Raw genomic sequence first — 17022 nt, forward strand, 5'->3', positions numbered from 1 at the left:
GGATCATAGCTTTCACCTGGAATAACCTGGTCAGTCTGTCATGGAAAGAGCTGGTGTATATTTTTTAATAATATCATCTTTGACAACTAATAATCACCGAAATAAAAGCTAGACAGTCAGGGAGAGTTGAACATTCCACAATGAATTTAGCAGTGTTGATTTTGTTATTATGTTTGAGCGAAAGAACACAGCATTAGCCATGACAAAATGCATAGAAATTAGCTTTAAAACTGCAACATTTCTCTATCGGCTTCATGGTAGAATCAGAGGAAATTAGCTTTAAAACTGCAACATTTCTCTCAGCTTAATTGCAGAATATGTAGAATCAGAGGAAATTAGCTTGAAAACCGCAACATTTCTCTCTCAGCTTCATGGAAAAATGTATAGAATTATAGAATTGCAGGAAATTGGCTTTAAAAAAAAACATTTTTCATGCACAGCTGCCACGCCCACAACCTAAGCCCATTATTGATCCATTAAAACCCCTGTTGTGTGTTGTTAAATGTATGTGTAATCTGATTGTTTCTAGGAACGGTCTGGGACCCTCGAAGGAGGGAGAGGATCAGTACTCTGTGGTGCACTGTACCGGCTACATCAAAGCATGGCCCCCAGCAGGTATCTACTGACCATACACAACCTTTTATCTCCCTAACTAGGTCAGCTAATAGATTTGTTGATGCTAGCAGTGTGTGGGTCTTCCATTCAAAACATTGACAACAGTGGTGGTAGTAGAACACACACACACAAACACCATATACACATTCACACACACACAAACACCATACACACATACACATTCACACACACACAAACACCATACACACATACACACATACACATTCACACACGCACAAACACCATACACACATACACACAAACACCATACACACATACACACACAAACACCATACACACATGCACATTCACACACACACACAAACACCATACACACACACACATTCACACACGCACAAACACCATACACACATACACATTCACACACGCACAAACACCATACACACATTCACACACGCACAAACACCATACATGTTTTAAACATTATATTCCATACATCCCTCAGGTTCAATGAAATGGTGTGATCTTGAGGTCTGGGATGTTTCATTAGTCAAACACACACAACACACACACACACACACACACACACACACACACACACACACTGACAGAGGTGACGTGGCATCCAGGATGGATGGGGGACAGAGATCACACATGACCTCGGATGCACTCGTTGACACACACACTCCAAATCTTTCAAGTGTTTACAGAGTCACGCAACCCCCCGGCCTGTAATTCTGTCTGCAATTCCCATGAGTGTTTTGGGATTCAGAACCAGGTGTCTAGATGGGGGGGGTTGAGCAACTTTCAGAATCACAGTATGAAATGTATTTCAACTGCTTTGAGGCTGTACTGAATGATTCCCAGAATCCCCGATCACACGGACATGCCACATGTGTGGAAATCGTTGACACATGTTTAACTTCCTGGGACATAAATAGACCAGTGGAATGTTCTGGACTGTCAGTCTTAAGGTACTAAATAGGGCGCATCACCCGTGTGTGCACACACACTTAGACCCTCCATCCTTCTGGGTTCTGAAAACAGCTCAGGAACTGGTAGAATGTGGCTCATGTCTCATGTCGGTACTTCTGGGTCCATGTTCAGAAAGCGTCTCAGATTAGGAGTGCTGATCTAGGATCAGGTCCCCCCTGTCCATGTAAAAGGCAATCCTAGATGAGCCCTCCTTCTCTGAGTGTCTTCCTGAACAAAGCCCTGGGGAGACTAAAGTGGACGGAGGTCAGGGAGTAGGATGGCTGGGATGGAACATCAAAATGATAGTTGTGTATATTATTGAATCTAGACGGATGTGTCCCAGTTGGCACCTTATTCACATATGGCTCTGATCAAAAGTAGTGCACTATACAGGGAATATAGTGCCATTCGGGCCGCATGCTACTTCTTGCATTGACGTGGCTGGCTAGTTGGTTGACTATGCAAGTAAAAGTCCTCAACACAGATTTTTTTTTCAGTTTTTTAAATTTATTTGTCATTTGAAAGATTATACAGACAATAAGACAAACACACTGATCCCCTACTGGAGGGGAGAGGAGTTGAAAGGAGAGGAGAGGGCAGGGGAGAGGAGAGGAGAGAGAGACCTGTGAACAGTCTTCATTATGACTAATAGGTGTTTTTGTGTTGTCAAGGAAACAACAAAGGAATTCATTACTGTGGGAAACTGATATCAACATTTAAATCAAGAAAAACTTAAACTCTCTCTCTCATTCTCTTTCTCTCCTTCTCTCCCTCCTTCCCTTTGATGTATATGAATATTTGATACTGGCAGTAAGAGTTTTTGGATATTTGTTCTGAATGATTTGCAGAGATTCGTAGAGACTGTGTGGGTGTGTGATTTATCTGCTTGTGTCTCCGCTGTTCTGGAGAAAGTAGCTTGTACAGCACACTGGTACGGTACTAGACTACAGTGTCATGTTGGACTACACAGTGTCACGCTGGAAATATACACCACACTGGTACGGTACTAGACTACACAGTGTCATGCTGGAAATCACCTCAACAACACAAAGTTCACATCTGAAATCACACATTTGCACTTTATTAGATAGCTGCCATCTTGATATCTCTCTCTCTTGTATTTAAAATCCTTCTCTCTTTTCTCTCCTTCTTTCTCTCTATGTCAGGTATGACCATACCAGAAGAAGACACAGAGGCAGGACAGACCAGTAAATACTGCCTTGTAGCCATCGGAAGACTGCAGGTACCATCCTGTGTGTGTGTGTGTGTGTGTGTGTGTGTGTGTGTGTGTGTGTGTGTGTGTGTGTGTACATGCTCTGGCTGGGTCGGTGCATGAGAAGGTGTGACCTGAGAGCACGGGGTTGTCAGGGAGCATCAGTATGGGAGGATTACAGTAATGGAGCAGACAGGTGGAACGAGCACTGGAGACCTCTTCCCATCCTCCCATAACTCCCCCCACCCCCCCAATACCTCAACCAGTTCAACCCTTATTCCTGTGTCCAACATCTACTATCTCCTACCTTAACCTTCTTAGCTCCCAGACTTCTCTGGTGTTTTAGAGGGAGTTGAACCGCTACTGTCCCCTCATAGTATCCCATCTACCCCCACACTCAACTGGGAGGAAATGAGTATTTGGTCACCTACAAACAAGCAAGATTTCTGGTTCTCACAGACCTGTAACTTCTTTAAGAGGCTCTTCTGTCCTCCACTCGTTACCTGTATGGGGGCGTTTAAAGTTTCAGCAAGTCTGTCAAAACCTTTGTAACAATGTTTCATCAGTCAATTTTCCTGAGGTTTTTATTAACTGATTGGTTAATTAATCGATGACATATTCCCTCTCATCTCCTAGGTGACCAGTTCTCCCGTTTCCATGGATATGAACGGCCTGACGGTTCCCACGGAGTTCCTGTCGCGCCACAACTCCGACGGCATCATCACTTTCGTGGACCCGCGGTGCATCAACGTGATTGGATACCAGCCTCAGGTTGGTTCCTCCCCCTGCTTATCACAATCAGGGTTGCATTTAGTAGGGCACGATGATGCGAAACATTTAAAAAATTGCGAAACGTAACCGGAACAGCCTGTGATGCCACTCGTCAGAGTTCAGTATAGAACCCCTGTGGTGAACTGGAGCCACTAATTCCCACTCATCACAAATGTTGAGATAATGTTGCAAAACAACCTGCTTACCTGAAACGGTCTGCGGTCACATCAAAGCATTCTGTTATACTAAATATGTTTTTGGGTATGCAACAATAGTATGTTTTAGAGTATGTATAATTGAAGAAAATAAATTAGTAGACTTTAAATGCCCCGTTGTCATACTCCTTTCCTAGTATGAGGAAGAGAATCTTCTGGCCCAGCTGATGATCAGATCAAGGGGACAGGCTGTACTAGTGTTGAAGGAATTCTATATTCCTCTGTTTTAATTCCCAATCAAAATGAAACACTCTGTCAATGCATTAAGGGTTTGTAAGACCCTTTATTTTATAAGAATGGACAGAGCCCCGGTCTTAAAGGTCAGGTAACAGCGTTTAATTCAGGAGAGTACTCGGTACATACACATTTTACCACAGGTTCTAAACTGAAAATGACGTCAGCGTTTTCTAAATGTTCTATCTCTTCATGACACTGGTAGAGAGGCCCTATAGTTCTTGAGCCTTCCCTCCTCGCCTGTAGCCAAGGTCAGTCAATGTAGATAAGCATTCTAGACAGTCTGGAGATAGTTCATTCATTTGACTATATTATATACAATTGGGAATGGGTGCAAGAGAGAACATTCATACATGTACAGTACATAATAGCATTTGGACGAGTCAGTCCTGATTGAAATGTATACATCATTAGTCATCATTGATAAAAATTCCCTTAACAACTAGTACTCCTTGTTTTCAGCTGTCCCACCATGTCAGATCAGTAGTGAACGGGAGGAAGGGACATATACATTTTCACAGAAGCCATAGAAACCCTGGTTCCTAATATTGCCTTGTGAAGAGAGATGAGCCCTGTTTGATGGCTTGTAAAGTAAGACCCCTGTCTGGAAGTGTGTTAGTACGTACATGTGAGTTTACAGACATAAGTTACAGTAAGGCCTTTTTAGATGATAATCCAACTGCAGCTCTTAAAGATGACTTACAAGTGTATATATATACAGACAACTGTCTTAAGTTATTGTACGTTATTTAAAGCTTCAATAACTTAAGATTGAAGTGTTGTCCATTTTCCCAGCCTGACTCTCACCAGGTCAGATGTTGGTAGAGACTGTAGAGTCTGTACTGTATAGAGCTACAGTGTAAAGAAAGCATGTACACTGTGTTTTTCCCAAGAGCTTGAATTTAACCTACACCAGAATACAGACCAACATTTTAAACCTGACAGACTGTTGACCGATCAATCAATCCATTAAACATTTAGAGTTGGAAAAATTCTAATAACTTTCTCAACACTCCCTAATTTTCCTGGTTAATCCATCCTGATTCCCGGTCATTTACAGCTGGGATTTCAGGAAGGTCTGGGAATTTTGGTCAAATAGCGTTGTCTCGCAGTCCACCCCTCTCCTTTCCACACCGTTCACACTACAGAAACAGATTACTGAAAGTGGGCCGATTCCCAACATGAAGTCACATTATTAGGATGCGGAAGTGATCACTTGGCAGGATGGGAGTTTGTTTTATAATTGATTTTCGTTGTAACCTCTTGATACTCCCCATCCGGGATCGTGAATAATGATTGTCATTAGCATGCAGCTGATTTCTGAAAATGCAAATAAAATGAAAATTTGCATTGCTCTCAAGCTTAGCCTTTTTTAACAACACTGTCATCTCAGATTTTCAAAATATGCTTTTGAACCATGCAAATCACTAATTTGTGACCAATAAAATGCTTGCATTTTGTTTGTTTTAGCACGCAACATTTTCACAAAAACCAGATAACCAAATAAATAAAATCATTTACCTTTGAAGAGCTTCAGATGTTTTCAATGAGGAGACTCTCAGTTACATAGAGTCCTATGAGTCCTGGTCAAAAGTAGTGCACTAACAGGCCAAGGAATAGGGTGCCACTTGGGCCGCACACCACTCCATGACAGGAAGAATGATTTAAAGATGTATCACTGGCTCGATCTCAATTCCTCTGCCCTCAATCTCCTCAGCTCCTTCTCAACCGTATTGGAGGAGAAGGTCCAAGGTCCCTCCCCTTAGACCTTTTTCTGCAATGAGAAAGAGCCTGGGAGATCGGATGCAAGGAATGGAAGAAAGATGACTTGAGAAAGGCCATTGACTCAAGTCCAAGGGTCTGAATGATGTATGATCTGTATGGCCTGTTGTCCTAACTCAGGCAGAGGAAGCCTAGTCCTGGACTAAAAGGCATTGGCAATAAAGAATCTCCATTGAACATTTTTTTTTGGTCCAGGAATTTGGCAAAGTTTCAAAATTAATATATTGAACTTGTATTTCATGATTTGAAATTGACCGTAAGTGTGTAGTTGTATTAATTTGTGTGTATTTATTGTGTCATTGTCTCGTATAGGATCTGTTGGGGAAAGACATCCTGGAGTTCTGTCACCCAGAGGACCAGAGTCACCTGAGAGAGAGCTTTCAACAGGTACGGAGAGGTGGAGGAGGGACGAAGGGAGGGTGGAGGTATGAGGAAGAGTTCTGTCACTCAGAGGACTACAGAGAGACCTCTTGAGATATCTTTCTACTATACCACCAGGGGAGAGGGGAAGAGGAGAGGTGGGAAGAGAGAAGAGGAGAGGGGGAAGAGAAGAGAAGAGGAGAGGGAAGAGAAGAGAAGAGGAGAGGGGGAAGAGAAGAGAGAAAGAGGAGAGGGGGAAAGAAGAGAAGAGGAGAGGGGGGAAGGAAGAGGAGAGGGGGAAGAGAATAGAGGAGAGGGGGAAGAGAAGAGAAGAGGAGATGGGGAAGAGAAGAGAAGAGGATAGGGGGAGAGACAGAAGGATGGGGGGAAGAGAAGAGAAGAGGAGGGGGAAGAGAGAAGAGGAGAGGGGGAAGGAGAGAAGTGGAGGAGAGAATAGGGGGAAGAGAGAGGAGACAGAGGGGGAAGAGAAGAGGAGAGGAGAGGGAGAGGAGAGGAGGGGGAAGAGAGAGGAGAGGAGAGGGGGGGAAGACAGAGGAGAGGAGAGGGGGAAGAGAAGAGGAGAGAGGGAGAGGGGAAGGGAAGAGGAGGGAGAGGAGAGGGGAAGAAGAGAGGAGAGGGGGAAGAGAAGAGGAGAGGGGAGAGAGGGAGAGGGGGGAAGAGAAGAGAGGAGAGGGGGAAGAGGAGAGGAGGAGAGGGGGAAGAGAAGAGAGAGGAGAGAAGAGGAGGGAGGGGAAGAGAAGAGAGAGGGGAAGAGGAGAGAGGGAAGAGGAGAGGGGGAAGGAAGAGAGGAGAGGAGAGGGGGAAGAGGAGAGGAGAGGGAAGAGGGGGAAGAGGAGAGGGAGAGGAGAGGGGGAAGAGAAGAGGAGAGGGGAGAGGGAGGGAAGAAGAGGAGAGGGGGAAGAGAAGAGAAGAGGAGAGGGGGGAAGAGAGGGGGAAGAGAATAATGGGAAGAGAGAGAGAAGAGGAGGAGAGAAGAGGAGAGGAGAGAAGAGGAGAGGGGGAAGAGAAGGAGAGGGTGGAGAAGAGTGACAGAGGATGGGTGGAGGAGAGAATAGGAGTGACAGAGGATGGGTGGAGGAGAGAATAGGAGTGACAGAGGATGGGTGGAGGAGAGAATAGGAGTGACAGAGGATGGGCAGTATACCGTATACTGGGGTAGCCACGGGATGGTTTTTCAATACAGTCAATAGCATTGAAACTATTTCTTTGAAGTTTTTCAATACATTTTATGTTTTGTAGCTACTTTTTAAGTAAATACCTGCAGTCAACTATTGCAATATGTTAGGTGATAAAGCGGATTGCGTTCTTCATTTCACCTGTCACATTATTTTACATCATGAAGCTTACCGTAGTTCCCCAGAACAGTTGAGACAGTCACATGTTTGTAAATAGCACAACGGGAGAAAGCAGGAGCAAGTGATTCCAGCTGTGTATTGACTGGGGTTGCGTTGTCTTTCAATATAAAACTGATCAGTGTTATCAGTTGATGTTACTCTTCAACCCCAAAGCAAATCAAGGGGAGAAACAGGTTTATTCAAAGAGAACAAATATAGTTGTTATGCTAGGAAGTAAATGGTAGATGTTCATTATTCCCTGTCATCAGTGATTCTTCACAGAGCAAAGAGACGTAATTTCTATCCCAACCCGTAGCCTGTGGTTGACCAATTAGAATTCATAGCAGTAAAATTGGGCCAATGGTCAAATAACAAGTATCCTGTTTCAGGCTCAATGAATAGTCCATTTGGACCAATGAGAACTTGCCACATGTAGCTATAAGTCCAGGACTGAAACCCCTACAAAGATTCTGAACAGATGTTGAACTGAAAAACAACTATTACCATTGATCGTTAATTGACTTTTAGTCCTCTGCGTTTTTGTATTTTCTTAAAATATCATTACATCAGGGACTTGCAACTATAGTTTTGGCAGAAAATAGCTTCATTTTCATCAGTTGACAACGGAAGTACAACACTATTTGGCTGGCAGCCACACAAGTAAATGAGCTTACAATGAAACAGCTAAAACTATGCATGGCCATCATATTCCTAATGTTTATTATAGAAAGAATGTAGCCAGCTACATTTCCTAATCTTGCATTTTACCAGAGAAAAGAAAAGTAGCTACACATCAGTCAGAGTTCTGTCTGCTGATAGAATGATGGAGAACAGTAGCTCCACATCAGTCAGAGTGCTGTCTGCTGATAGAATGATGGAGAACAGTAGCTCCACATCAGAGCGCTGTCTGCTGATAGAATGATGGAGAACAGTAGCTCCACATCAGTCAGAGGGCTGTCTGCTGATAGAATGATGGAGAACAGTAGCTCCACATCAGAGGGCTGTCTGCTGATAGAATGATGGAGAACAGTAGCTCCCATCATGCTGATAGAATGATGGAGAGTGCTGTCTGCTGATAGAATGATGGAGAACAGTAGCTCCACATCACATGCTGATAGAATGATCAGTAGCTCCACATGCTGTCTGCTGATAGAATGATGGAGAACAGTAGCTCCACATCAGTCAGAGTGCTGTCTGCTGATAGAATGATGGAGAACAGTAGCTCCTGATAGAATGATCAGTAGCTCAGAGGCGCTGTCTGCTGATAGAATGATGGAGAACAGTAGCTCCACATCAGTCAGAGTGCTGTCTGCTGATAGAATGATGGAGAACAGTAGCTCCACATCAGAGCGCTGTCTGCTGTCTGCTGATAGAATGATGATGGAGAACAGTAGCTCCACATCAGAGTGCTGTCTGCTGATAGAATGATGGAGAACAGTAGCTCCACATCAGAGCGCTGTCTGCTGATAGAATGATGGAGAACAGTAGCTCCACATCAGAGCGCTGTCTGCTGATAGAATGATGGAGAACAGTAGCTCCACATCAGTCAGAGTGCTGTCTGCTGATAGAATGATGGAGAACTGCTCCACATCAGAGCGCTGTCTGCTGAGAATGATGGAGAACAGTAGCTCCACATCAGAGTGCTGTCTGCTGATAGAATGATGGAGAACAGTAGCTCCACATCAGAGCGCTGTCTGCTGATAGAATGATGGAGAACAGTAGCTCCACATCAGTCAGAGGGCTGTCTGCTGATAGAACGATGGAGAACAGTAGCTCCACATCAGTCAGAGCGCTGTCTGCTGATAGAATGATGGAGAACAGTAGCTCCACATCAGAGCGCTGTCTGCTGATAGAATGATGGAGAACAGTAGCTCCACATCAGAGTGCTGTCTGCTGATAGAATGATGGAGAACAGAGCTCCACATCAGTAGCTGTCTGCTGATAGAATGATGGAGAACAGTAGCTCCACATCAGTCAGAGTGCTGTCTGCTGATAGAATGATGGAGAACAGTAGCTCCACATCAGTCAGAGCGCTGTCTGCTGATAGAATGATGGAGAACAGTAGCTCCACATCAGTCAGAGCGCTGTCTGCTGATAGAATGATGGAGAACAGTAGCTCCACATCAGTCAGAGCGCTGTCTGCTGATAGAATGATGGAGAACAGTAGCTCCACATCAGCGCTGTCTCTGATAGAATGATGGAGAACAGTAGCTCCACATCAGAGTGCTGTCTGCTGATAGAATGATGGAGAACAGTAGCTCCACATCAGTCAGAGGCTGTCTGCTGATAGAATGATGGAGAACAGTAGCTCCACATCAGTCAGAGTGCTGTCTGCTGATAGAATGATGGAGAACAGTAGCTCCACATCAGTCAGAGTGCTGTCTGCTGATAGAATGATGGAGAACAGTAGCTCCACATCAGAGTGCTGTCTGCTGATAGAATGATGGAGAACAGTAGCTCCACATCAGAGTGCTGTCTGCTGATAGAATGATGGAGAACAGTAGCTCCACATCAGTCAGAGTGCTGTCTGCTGATAGAATGATGGAGAACAGTAGCTCCACATCAGTCAGAGCGCTGTCTGCTGATAGAATGATGGAGAACAGTAGCTCCACATCAGTCAGAGCGCTGTCTGCTGATAGAATGATGGAGAACAGTAGCTCCACATCAGTCAGTGCTGTCTGCTGATAGAATGATGGAGAACAGTAGCTCCACATCAGTCAGAGTGCTGTCTGCTGATAGAATGATGGAGAACAGTAGCTCCACATCAGAGTGCTGTCTGCTGATAGAATGATGGAGAACAGTAGCTCCACATCAGTCAGAGCGCTGTCTGCTGATAGAATGATGGAGAACAGTAGCTCCACATCAGTCAGAGCGCTGTCTGCTGATAGAATGAGGGAGAACAGTAGCTCCACATCAGAGTGCTGTCTGCTGATAGAATGATGGAGAACAGTAGCTCCACATCAGTCAGTGCTGTCTGCTGATAGAATGATGGAGAACAGTAGCTCCACATCAGTCAGAGTGCTGTCTGCTGATAGAATGATGGAGAACAGTAGCTCCACATCAGAGTGCTGTCTGCTGATAGAATGATGGAGAACAGTAGCTCCACATCAGTCAGAGTGCTGTCTGCTGATAGAATGATGGAGAACAGTAGCTCCACATCAGTCAGAGTGCTGTCTGCTGATAGAATGATGGAGAACAGTAGCTCCACATCAGTCAGAGTGCTGTCTGCTGATAGAATGATGGAGAACAGTAGCTCCACATCAGAGTGCTGTCTGCTGATAGAATGATGGAGAACAGTAGCTCCACATCAGAGTGCTGTCTGCTGATAGAATGATGGAGAACAGTAGCTCCACATCAGAGCGCTGTCTGCTGATAGAATGATGGAGAACAGTAGCTCCACATCAGTCAGAGTGCTGTCTGCTGATAGAATGATGGAGAACAGTAGCTCCACATCAGTCAGAGTGCTGTCTGCTGATAGAATGATGGAGAACAGTAGCTCCACATCAGGCCCATGTTCACTACTCCTGACTAGGGTCCATGTTCACTACTTCTGACTCGGGTCCATGTTCACTACTTCTGACCAGGGCCCATGTTCACTACTCCTGACTAGGGTCCATGTTCACTACTTCTGACTCGGGTCCTTGTTCACTACTTCTGACCAGGGCCCATGTCCACTACTCCTGACCAGGGTCCATGTTCACTACTTCTGACCAGGGCCCATGTCCACTACTCCTGACCCGAGCCCATGTCCACTACTCCTGACTAGGGTCCATGTCCACTACTTCTGACCAGGGCCCATGTTCACTACTTCTGACTCGGGTCCATGTTCACTACTTCTGACCAGGGTCCATGTCCACTACTTCTGACCAGGGTCCATGTTCACTACTTCTGACCAGGGCCCATTTCCACTACTCCTGACTAGGGTCCATGTCCCCTACTCCTGACTAGGGTCCATGTTCACTACTTCTGACCAGGGTCCATGTTCACTACTCCTGACTAGGGTCCATGTTCACTACTTCTGACCAGGGCCCATGTCCACTACTTCTGACTAGGGTCCATGTTCACTACTCGTGACCAGGGCCCATGTTCACTACTCCTGACCCGGGCCCATGTCCACTACTTCTGACCCGGGCCCATGTCCACTACTTCTGACCCGGGCCCATGTCCACTACTTCTGACCCGGGCCCATGTCCACTACTTCTGACCCGGGCCCATGTCCACTACTTCTGACCCGGACCCATGTCCACTACTTCTGACTAGGGTCCATGTCCACTACTTCTGACCCGGGCCCATGGGGAGAACCTGGGAAATTGGGGAAAGTTACTGGAATTTTCCAACCCGAAACTAACCTGTAAATGAAGCTATCAGAAACATGCTCTCTCTCAGGGGGGAGTTTCCACCCAACCATCAAGATCATATTTAGCATTGAGAACATTGTTCATCCATTACCTTCCGATGGACTTAATAAGATTCTAAAAGACACTCAATAACCCACCTGGGGAATTAATGGTCATAAATCCAGTGCCTTCGTCTGCCTCGTCTAAAGCCTGGAGCCATGCCAAGGACTGGCAGACAGGCCAATACTATTGGCCAATCTGTAATGGTTTAAGATGTGCTCTGTCAGCAGCTGACAGGAACACACTGCAGGGTCCTGTTCAGAAGGATGAAACGTTCACAACGTCGCGGATAGAAATGTAAGGAGTAGAGAGAACCCTATTGCCTAATCCTAATAAACTGGACTGACGGATCTGTTCTACATGATATATTTCTATCTGAGCGCCCAGGTGTGTGTCCTCTGCGTTGCGGTTCAGCCTGTCTGCCAGGGGAGTGCCGTGTACTGAACACCAGCAATGAGGTGAAAGGTGAAATATCAACGTGTATGTGTGAGAGAGAGACTATCCTTGAGGAATGTTTTGTTAGGGCAATATTATTTTACATTCCTTCCAGGGAACAGAAACCCCACACACACTTACCTTTCTGACACACACACACACACACACACACACATACAGACAGACACACAGGTAGCGCCAGACAGACAGACACACAGGTAGCACCAGACACACAGGTAGCACCAGACAGACAGACACACAGGTAGCACCAGACAGACAGACACACAGGTAGCACCAGACAGACAGACACACAGGTAGCACCAGACAGACACACAGGTAGCCCCAGACAGACACACAGGTAGCCCCAGACAGACGCACAGGTAGCCCCAGACAGACACACAGGTAGCACCAGACAGACAGACACACAGGTAGCACCAGACAGACAGACACACAGGTAGCCCCAGACAGACACACAGGTAGCCCCAGACAGACACACAGGTAGCCCCAGACAGACACACAGGTAGCCCCAGACAGACACACAGGTAGCCCCAGACAGACACACAGGTAGCCCCAGACAGACACACAGGTAGCCCCAGACAGACACACAGGTAGCCCCAGACAGACACACAGGTAGCGCCAGACCGACACACAGGTAGCGCGAGAGAGACGGACAGACACAGGTAGCGCGAGAGAGACGGACAGACACAGGTAGCGCGAGAGAGACGGACAGACACAGGTAGCGCGAGAGAGACGGACAGACACAGGTAGCGCAGAGACTGACAGACACAGGTAGTCGAGAGAGACGGACAGACACAGGTAGCGCTGAGAGACGGACAGACACGGGTGTTCAGAGACGGACAGACACGGGTCGCATGAGAGACTGACAGACACAGGTAGCGCGAGAGAGACGGGACAGACACGGGTAGCGCGAGAGAGACGGACAGACACGGGTAGCGCGAGAGAGACGGACAGACACGGGTAGCGCGAGAGACGGACAGACACGGGTAGGCGATGACAGACACGGGTAGCGCGAGAGAGACGGACAGACACAGGTAGCGCCTGAGACGGACAGACACGGGTAGCCGGACAGACACGGGTAGCCTGACTGACAGACACAGGTAGCGCGAGAGAGACGGACAGACACAGGTAGCGCGAGAGAGACGGACAGACACAGGTACGAGAGAGACGGACAGACACAGGTAGCCAGAGAGACGGACAGACACAGGTAGCGCGAGAGAGACGGACAGACACAGGTAGCGCGAGAGAGACGGACAGACACAGGTAGCGCGAGAGAGACAGACACAGGTAGCGCGAGAGAGACTGACAGGCACAGGTAGCGCGAGAGAGACGGACAGACACAGGTAGCGAGAGAGAGACGGACAGACACAGCGCGAGAGAGACTGACAGACACAGGTAGCGAGAGAGAGACGGACAGACACAGGTAGCGAGAGAGAGACGGACAGACACAGCGCGAGAGAGACTGACAGACACAGGTAGCGCGAGAGAGACTGACAGACACAGGTACGCCTGAGAGACGGACAGACACAGGTAGCGAGAGAGACGGACAGACACAGGGCGCGAGAGACGGACAGACACAGGTAGCGCGAGAGAGACGTACAGACACAGGTAGCGCGAGAGAGACTGACAGACAAAGGTAGCGCGAGAGAGACTGACAGACACAGGTAGCGAGAGAGAGACGGACAGACACAGCGCGAGAGAGACTGACAGACACAGGTAGCGCGAGAGAGACTGACAGACACAGGTAGCGCGAGAGACCGGACAGACACAGGTAGCGAGAGAGAGACGGACAGACACAGGTAGCGCTGAGACGGACAGACACAGGTCGCTACTACAGACACAGGGCGAGAGAGACTGACAGACAAAGGTAGCGAGAGAGACTGACAGACACAGGTAGCGCGAGAGAGACGGACAGACACGGGTAGCGCGAGAGAGACGGACAGACACGGGTAGCGCGAGAGAGACGGACAGACACGGGTAGCGCAGAGACGGACAGACACGGGTAGCGCGAGAGACGGACAGACACAGGTAGCGCAGAGACGGACAGACACAGGTAGCGCGAGAGAGACAGACACAGGTAGCGCGAGAGACGGACAGACACAGGTGCGCGAGAGAGACGGACAGACACAGGTAGCGCGAGAGAGACGGACAGACACAGGTAGCGCGAGAGAGACGGACACAGGTAGCGCGAGAGAGACAGACACAGGTAGCGCGAGAGAGACAGACACAGGTAGCGCGAGAGAGACAGACACAGGTAGCGAGAGAGACGGACAGACACAGGTAGCGCGAGAGAGACGGACAGACACAGGTAGCGCGAGAGAGACGGACAGACACAGGTAGCGCGAGAGACGGACAGACACAGGTAGCGCGAGAGAGACAGACACAGGTAGCGCGAGAGAGACTGACAGGCACAGGTAGCGCGAGAGAGACGGACAGACACAGGTAGCGAGAGAGACGGACAGACACAGCGCGAGAGAGACTGACAGACACAGGTAGCGCGAGAGAGACTGACAGACACAGGTAGCGAGAGAGACGGACAGACACAGGTAGCGAGAGAGAGACGGACAGACACAGCGCGAGAGAGACTGACAGACACAGGTAGCGCGAGAGAGACTGACAGACACAGGTAGCGCGAGAGAGACGGACAGACACAGGTAGCGAGAGAGAGACGGACAGACACAGGTAGCGCGAGAGAGACGGACAGACACAGGTAGCGCGAGAGAGACGTACAGACACAGGTAGCGCGAGAGAGACTGACAGACACAGGTAGCGCGAGAGAGACGGACAGACACAGGTAGCGCGAGAGAGACGGACAGACACAGGTAGCGCGAGAGAGACTGACAGACACAGGTAGCGCGAGAGAGACTGACAGACAAAGGTAGCGCGAGAGAGACTGACAGACACAGGTAGCGCGAGAGAGACGGACAGACACAGGTAGCGCGAGAGAGACGGACAGACACAGGTAGCGCGAGAGAGACGGACAGACACAGGTAGCGCGAGAGAGACTGACAGACACAGGTAGCGAGAGAGAGACGGACAGACACAGGTAGCGAGAGAGAGACGGACAGACACAGCGCGAGAGAGACTGACAGACACAGGTAGCGCGAGAGAGACTGACAGACACAGGTAGCGCGAGAGACGGACAGACACAGGTAGCGAGAGAGACGGACAGACACAGGTAGCGCGAGAGACGGACAGACACAGGTAGCGCGAAGAGACGTACAGACACAGGTAGCGCGAGAGACTGACAGACACAGGTAGCGCGAGAGAGACGGACAGACACAGGTAGCGCGAGAGAGACGGACAGACACAGGTAGCGCGAGAGAGACTGACAGACACAGGTAGCGCGAGAGAGACTGACAGACAAAGGTAGCGCGAGAGAGACTGACAGACACGGGTAGCGCGAGAGAGACGGACAGACACGGGTAGCGCGAGAGAGACGGACAGACACGGGTAGCGCGAGAGAGACGGACAGACACGGGTAGCGCGAGAGAGACGGACAGACACGGGTAGCGCGAGAGAGACGGACAGACACAGGTAGCGCGAGAGAGACTGACAGACACAGGTAGCGCGAGAGAGATGGACAGACACAGGTAGCGCCAGAGAGACGGACAGACACAGGTAGCGCCAGAGAGACGGACAGACACAGGTAGCGCCAGAGAGACGGACAGACACAGGTAGCGCGAGAGAGACAGACAGACACAGGTAGCGCGAGAGAGACGGACAGAAACAGGTAGCGCGAGAGAGACGGACAGACACAGGTAGCGCGAGAGAGACAGACACAGGTAGCGAGAGAGACGGACAGACACAGGTAGCGCGAGAGAGACGGACAGACACAGGTAGCGCGAGAGAGACGGACAGACACAGGTAGCGCGAGAGAGACGGACAGACACAGGTAGCGCGAGAGAGACAGACACAGGTAGCGCGAGAGAGACTGACAGGCACAGGTAGCGCGAGAGAGACGGACAGACACAGGTAGCGAGAGAGAGACGGACAGACACAGCGCGAGAGAGACTGACAGACACAGGTAGCGCGAGAGAGACTGACAGACACAGGTAGCGAGAGAGAGACGGACAGACACAGGTAGCGAGAGAGAGACGGACAGACACAGCGCGAGAGAGACTGACAGACACAGGTAGCGCGAGAGAGACTGACAGACACAGGTAGCGCGAGAGAGACGGACAGACACAGGTAGCGAGAGAGAGACGGACAGACACAGGTAGCGCGAGAGAGACGGACAGACACAGGTAGCGCGAGAGAGACGGACAGACACAGGTAGCGCGAGAGAGACGTACAGACACAGGTAGCGCGAGAGAGACGGACAGACACAGGTAGCGCGAGAGAGACGGACAGACACAGGTAGCGCGAGAGAGACTGACAGACACAGGTAGCGCGAGAGAGACTGACAGACAAAGGTAGCGCGAGAGAGACTGACAGACACAGGTAGCGAGAGAGACGGACAGACACGGGTAGCGCGAGAGAGACGGACAGACACGGGTAGCGCGAGAGAGACGGACAGACACGGGTAGCGCGAGAGAGACGGACAGACACGGGTAGCGCGAGAGAGACGGACAGACACGGGTAGCGCGAGAGAGACGGACAGACACAGGTAGCGCGAGAGAGACTGACAGACACAGGTAGCGCGAGAGAGATGGACAGACACAGGTAGCGCGAGAGAGATGGACAGACAC

At 49.0% G+C, this 17022-nt stretch overlaps 1 protein-coding gene across 1 annotated transcript in view; it reads left to right on the forward strand.

Annotated features, from left to right (window-relative positions):
- Positions 1-17022, forward strand: part of LOC135530742 (aryl hydrocarbon receptor nuclear translocator 2-like) — a 129783-nt gene that overhangs the window by 49689 nt on the left and 63072 nt on the right. The window contains exons 7-10 of the mRNA XM_064958942.1: positions 530-615; positions 2718-2794; positions 3401-3535; positions 6079-6153. Of these exons, the coding sequence (XP_064815014.1) occupies positions 530-615; positions 2718-2794; positions 3401-3535; positions 6079-6153 (373 nt within the window). The remainder of the gene's footprint in view (positions 1-529; positions 616-2717; positions 2795-3400; positions 3536-6078; positions 6154-17022) is intronic.

This window comes from Oncorhynchus masou, unplaced genomic scaffold (genome assembly GCF_036934945.1).
Source record: "Oncorhynchus masou masou isolate Uvic2021 unplaced genomic scaffold, UVic_Omas_1.1 unplaced_scaffold_1409, whole genome shotgun sequence".
NCBI lineage: Eukaryota > Metazoa > Chordata > Actinopteri > Salmoniformes > Salmonidae > Oncorhynchus > Oncorhynchus masou.